The sequence below is a fragment of the Trachypithecus francoisi genome, unplaced genomic scaffold, assembly GCF_009764315.1.
Source record: "Trachypithecus francoisi isolate TF-2019V2 unplaced genomic scaffold, Tfra_2.0 Lachesis_group15, whole genome shotgun sequence".
NCBI lineage: Eukaryota > Metazoa > Chordata > Mammalia > Primates > Cercopithecidae > Trachypithecus > Trachypithecus francoisi.
Genome location: NW_022681460.1, coordinates 80,520,761 through 80,526,760, shown reverse-complemented (window position 1 = coordinate 80,526,760; position 6,000 = coordinate 80,520,761). Strand labels below are relative to the sequence as shown.

The following is a 6,000-nucleotide window of genomic DNA, read 5'->3' as shown; positions in this document are numbered from 1 at the left end:
TTACTGTAACACACCACGAGGTGGTGTGGTTATATAGGAGGACACATATAGCCTTACTAGAGGTACCGCCAAACAGACCCGTGACTGGTGACTGACTAAATTGGCCTAGATAGTTTGCAATGGTGTAGAAAGGAAACTAAAAGCCCATTCACTCTATTTTCATACTGAGGGCCATATTTGATTCCTGAGCGCTCCCCTTAATGTAGTGTGAATACTGAAGACCTCCTTAAGGTCTTCAAGTAAATACAGATTTTTCAAGTGCTGGCCAAAAAGCAAGCCAGCCATTGTAAAGATCAGGGTCATTCTCTGGCAGCACTGCTCTAAACACAATATAATTAAGAATTTTGTACCACTTCGAATAAAAACTTGATGACTTAGAAGGCTTTCAGTTTGCTAATGATCACCAAAGTTGAAAAACATACATGAAAAAGAAAAACAGTCAAAATAGACCTACAGCTCTAAATTTTAAATAAAGCTATCCTATATGCTTCATCAACAGGAGGCTGGGAAAGTTAAATGAAGGACAATCTGAAGACTCAAGAATCAATCTGAGTGAAGTTATAACATCTGAGAAACCTAAAAGTAAAACTATGTCAAACATTTTATTTGGTGTTTCATGCTATGTTGATTTAAACAAATTAAACAACTTTGTTGAACAGATTTCTTTTTTAATATAATGACTGTGTACATGGACAACTGAAAATAGGGAAAACCCTCAAATTAATGTTTTAACAAATTATAAGCTGTTACTAAAGACCATATGCCTGGATTAAAACAAATCGTCCAATGGATGAGGTCTCTCATTCAACCCAGCAGTTTAACCAATTTCTCTCTCCAGAAAAGCTGCACGTTACTGTGGTATAAATCTGTCTTTTTTAACACTCCACATAACAACATGTGCACCCTCTCCTTCTACATTTAATCATTAGTAGTCTCTAAAATGGGAAAATAACATTGAATTTATATTAGCAAATGAAAGTGCAAGTTTGTACAGCTAGGCTCAGCAACAAAAGTGAAGAAGAAGAATGAAGTGAGCTGAGATCCGGCCACTGCACTCCAGCCTGGGCTACAGAGCGAGACTCCGTCTCAAAAAAAAAAAAAAAAAAAAAGAAGAAGAATGAAAGGTGAAAAGCTGACAGATGCCACGCAGAGCAAGGACTTCCAGGAAGGTCCGTGTCCTGTGTGCCAAACACAGTCAACACTCCATCATTTTCTCATTGCTCTTAAACGAGCAAAACCAAATTCTTTTTCTATTTAAAGAAATATTAAATCTTTATTTTCCCCAACATAATTTGTGATCAGGTAAGGCAAAGATAAGTCCACCATCACTGGGGACAGCAGCAACATACAGACTTCAGAAATAGCCCTGAATCATCAGTAACATTCTCTCGTGGTAACATCAGAAGGAATGCAGCTAACAAATTAAATTTGTAATGTTGTCACATTGTTCTAATTGATCTGATTAGTTTATCTGGAAAAACTTTATAAATACATTATGTTAAGAGGGCAGTAAATTATTTTCTTGCTTTGAAAAAATAATGCTTTTTCACATTTTAAAACATTTCAGTCTGCTTTTGCAAAAGGAGTTGCAAGAAAAACGTGACAGCTGGGTTTGCAGAATGTCCATGTACAAGTTGTATTTATAAGAACCTGGTAATCTGCCTATAATTTGCTTCTACAAATAGAGCTCTTTGAAATAATATTTAAACAGGTTTAAACTCTTCCCCTATTCATTCTACTTGTAGAGCAAAGAGGTACTTATTTTTCAAGTATTATAAAAGGTAAAAATTTTTTTGCCAATTTTACATGTTAAACTTTTAAGACCAAAAAAACATGCCTAGTCAGCCCATTTCTTTTATAACCAAAATCTCTTGTCTTTTAAAGAATGCAGAAAAATATTGATTGCTAAGAAGGAGCACACTGGAAAAAGCCATTTTAAAGTATTGAAGAATGAGACGTATTTCTTTTTTCCTATTGATGAAAATGATTAGAAAAGCTATCCAGTCTGTTGTCTTTAGCTAGTTTTAATAAATCTTTTCAAAATGATGGTCAAGAACTCTTTAGAAAACTGGCGGAGGGGATGCTCCTTTATAGCATGAAAGGAATTCCATTAATTGTAGAAATTCTCATTAAATTTCAGCTTTGGTTCTTCAGAAGAAATACTCATATAACTTCTATATGAAGAGACAGAAAAAGAACAGATTAATATGACATTTATCTAAAATCTTATTTCAAGAATACTATAGCAATACCTTAAATTTCTAAAATTTACTATACTGTTATATACACTTATATAAGAATAGGCAATTTTGTTAGGATTCACAGTCTTAAGTGAATTCTGTTACTCATAGGAAACACATGTTCTTTTCTTTACATTAGCTTAGGTCATAGCCTTCATTTTTCCAAGTGGCATACGCAGATTGTACTTTTCTCGGTTAGGGATTTAAACATTCATTTCTCTTGTATCCTCAGTACCCGATGCTTAGGGTTCTAAACATATGTTGGAGGTTAAATAAATGTTGATAAATCATCTAGAAGTTCTTTCCCTCCCTGTAAATCTGTAACATGAGTAGGAAGCTGTACTGGGCATGTTTCCATCAACATACCATTAGTCGGATTGTTCCCAAAGGCTGAAGAATCAGAAAGTCAGACTGGGGAGGGCCCTTACAACCTCCTTTCAAATCCTAGAAAAGTGGAGTTCACTAAAGTGAGGTTCCACTTCCAAGGACAGTACACTAGAGGAGAAAAGAAGAGTAGCTTCATTTGGATGGGTGGTTCACATTGGTTACCTCACTGCATTACAAGTTGATTTATTACAGATTCACTGATTGAATCTAGAAGGCAAAACAATTTGCCCACAAATAATTCTATATTGTCTCCCTTTAGTTATCCTGAATTTGGCCAATTCTTTTCATAGAAATATAACGAGATGCTGGTCAATACATGAAAGCCATCTTCAGGGAAGAGAAGTCAACAAAATTGAAACAGGTTTGAAGAGATAGGGAGCAGAGATTATCCTGCTAATTCCTGAGACTGATGGGATTGTGCTGCTGAGCTGCTATGACCATTGAGTTAGTGATATTTGATATTACTCCTTCTTTCTTTGGGTCCTGATTGTTCTTTTTGCACAAAGACTTCAGGTCAAGTGTGGGTCAAAGAGACATTGTATAAGAAAGTCACAGGCAGTTTCATCAGCAACAAATCATTTAACAAGGAAAGATCCTTAGACTCAGTGTGATCCTATTCAGAGTACTGGTTTCATCACCTAAATTGTAACTACCCATCATGTCACATTTTAAAACGACAATAATGTATTACTCAGGTTGCCAAACCCAAATAAGAGAAAAATGGTGGTAGTCTTCAAATATATGAAGACCTGAGAAAGATGGAAAAAACTCAAATCTTTCTCTAGTGGGCAGCACTAGGTCAGAATGGTCCATAAGTATAGGGAGGCAGCCTTGTCTTTCTACAAAGCATATTCTGACCATGCATGCTGTTGGGTAATGGGTGCTGCTCTGTGCAGAGAGGCTGATGGACACCCACTGGGTGCTGCAGACGGGATTTCTGCACTGACTGAGAGAATAGGAGAGGCCTTAGAAGTTGTCCGATCCAACTCAAAATTCAATTTCTATGAGCCAGGCACAATATTTTCCACTGTGGCTTACTTGGTCCTTTGAAGAACAAAGTGTTACCACAATCATACTGTAGAAGGCCGCAGTTTGTGTCCTCCTGGGTGTCAGATATTTCTGATGACTACAGAAGGGAGTTGGACGCAAGCTTACCTGCAGTCTGTTGTGTCTGAACACCATCTACCTGAGGCAGGGGCCCAAGTGTCCCTTCATCATCAAAGGCCAAAACTGGATTCAAAGGAATTTCTGGGCTTTCACTATTGGTGACATCTACTTTGGATGGTTTAGATCCAATGGGTAAGTTTATAATTTCTTCAAAATTTTCATTCTGAACAGATACTCCATTTTCATTTGGTTGTTTTTCCAAATCGGGAGTGCTAAGGAATTTGAAAAATAAAAATAGAAATGTTAGTCCTTAAAACTGGAAAACACATTATTAGGAAAACCAAAATGTTTTATAATGAATAATTTTATAAATCTACAATTAAAAAAATCAGACTGATGAGTCACACCATTACTAACAAAAATAATAAATTGTGGTGTATTTGTACCTTAAATTCTTATTTTAAAAAATCTAGGTCAGGCACAGTAGCTCATGCCTGTAATCCTAGCGCTTCGGGAGGCTGCGATGGGAGGACTGCTCAAGGCCAGGAATTCAAGACTAGCCTGGTAAACATAACAAGAGCCCCGTCTCTACAAAAGATAAAAAAATTAGCTGTGTATGGTGGCACACACCAGCAGTCCTAGCTATTCTGGTGGTTGAGGTGGGAAGATCGCTCGGGCTCAGGAGTTTGAGGCTTCAGTGAGCTATGATGGCACCACTGCATTCCAGCCTGGGCTATGGAGTAAGACCCTGTCTCTAAACAACAACAAAAACATTTTAAATCTGTTATTTTGTTATGAAAATTATCAAATAGAACAATTTATCAATTACAACAGATCATTAATAAAAACAAATCAGCAGCAGCAGCAGTTCTACACATTTAATGATTTCTGCTGCAGGCATTTTTACATTTGTCTGATAAAGAGTATCACTTATGAAGACCTTTGCCTCAAAGATGAGGGGATTATAATTTGGAGAGGGGGAGTAAACAATTTGCACAAAGTCACAACTACTGAGAGACAGTTGAGGCTAAATGCACAATCTCTTGATCTCTGGTCCTGTGTTTTTCTCATTAAGCCATTTCGCATACTTCCTAGATATTCCGGCCTCCTAAAGCACTTGCATAATTTCATATATAAATTTTTGAAGACCAATCTTCTTATCTTTGCCCCCTAAATCTGCCTCTGACCTCATTTTGATCCTTATGAATTCATACTTAATATCTTCGATTTATTTTTGAGATATACTTAATTGGCCCCAAATACTTAATCTTCTACAGTTTGTCTTAGATTGTCACTCTCTCCAACCAAACTGGCAGCCCCTTATGTTATATGCTTATTATTATGCTTTACAACGTAGCCAAATAATGCCTATGCATCAAATAAGTACCAAACTAATTTTGCCATCATTTCATTTCATCGCAGCAGTACACATATATGTGCAAGCTTCATAACTTGTTCAATGCTCAACAAATCACCTGTAGTCTCAGTAATACCAACTGCTTGAACATTGTTAGCAGGTCAGTTTGTCTTCTCAAATTGTAAAACAATGCTAATGTAAATCCAACCTTTCCATTGCTTTTTAAGACTTTGCTTTTTTTGCCCTATTGAATAGTTTACTTTCTTTTTTCTTTTTTGAGAAGGGTCTCACTCTGTTGCCATGGCTGGAATGCAGTGGTGCAATCTCAGCTCACTGCCACTTCTGCCTCCTGGGTTAAAGTGGTTCTTGTGTCTCAGCCTTCCGAATAGCTGGGACTACAGGGGAGCGCCACCACGCCTAGCTAATTTTTGTATTTTTAGTAGAGACAGGGTTTCTTCGTGTTGGCCAGGATGGTCTCGAACTCCTGGCCTCAAGTGATCTGCCCCCATCGGCCTCCCAAAGTGCTGGGATTACAGCCATGAGCCACAGTGCCCAGTCAAAATAGTTTACTTTCTCTACTGAGTGAGAAGTATTGACTTTGTTGAACACATTCTAAAGCATTTCTGATTTGAATATTTATGTATTTTTTAAATTACTAAACCTTCCTTTTTTATGGGAAAAATGAAGATGGCTTTCCTAAGTGTCTCACAAGGCATTGCAGAATACACTGAAAATATTATTTGTAAAATATTATACAGAAATATTATACAGTATGATGATGCTTTTCTGCTATTTTGCCAAGGGAAGGGGAGGCCACTAGGCATTGTAAGTCTCCACAAGAGTACAGTCACACACATGTGCACATGCTGCCCCCCCAGTCACATGTGCACACACACATCTAACACCTAC

General features: G+C 37.2%; 1 protein-coding gene across 7 annotated transcripts in view; it reads right to left on the bottom strand.

Annotated features, from left to right (window-relative positions):
* Nucleotides 1-583: 583 nt before the first annotated feature.
* MAP7 (microtubule associated protein 7) overlaps nt 584-6,000 on the bottom strand; it is a 218,707-nt gene continuing 213,290 nt past the window's right edge. For 4 of the 7 annotated variants that reach the window (XM_033235361.1, XM_033235357.1, XM_033235363.1 and 1 more), the window contains 2 exons: nt 3,783-4,006; nt 584-2,174 (listed from right to left, as the gene is read on the bottom strand). In XM_033235361.1, coding sequence (XP_033091252.1) covers nt 2,164-2,174; nt 3,783-4,006 — 235 coding nt within the window. In that variant the 3' untranslated portion in view covers nt 584-2,163. The remainder of the gene's footprint in view (nt 2,175-3,782; nt 4,007-6,000) is intronic. The other 3 variants (XM_033235358.1, XM_033235360.1, XM_033235359.1) reach the window with 1 other exon arrangement.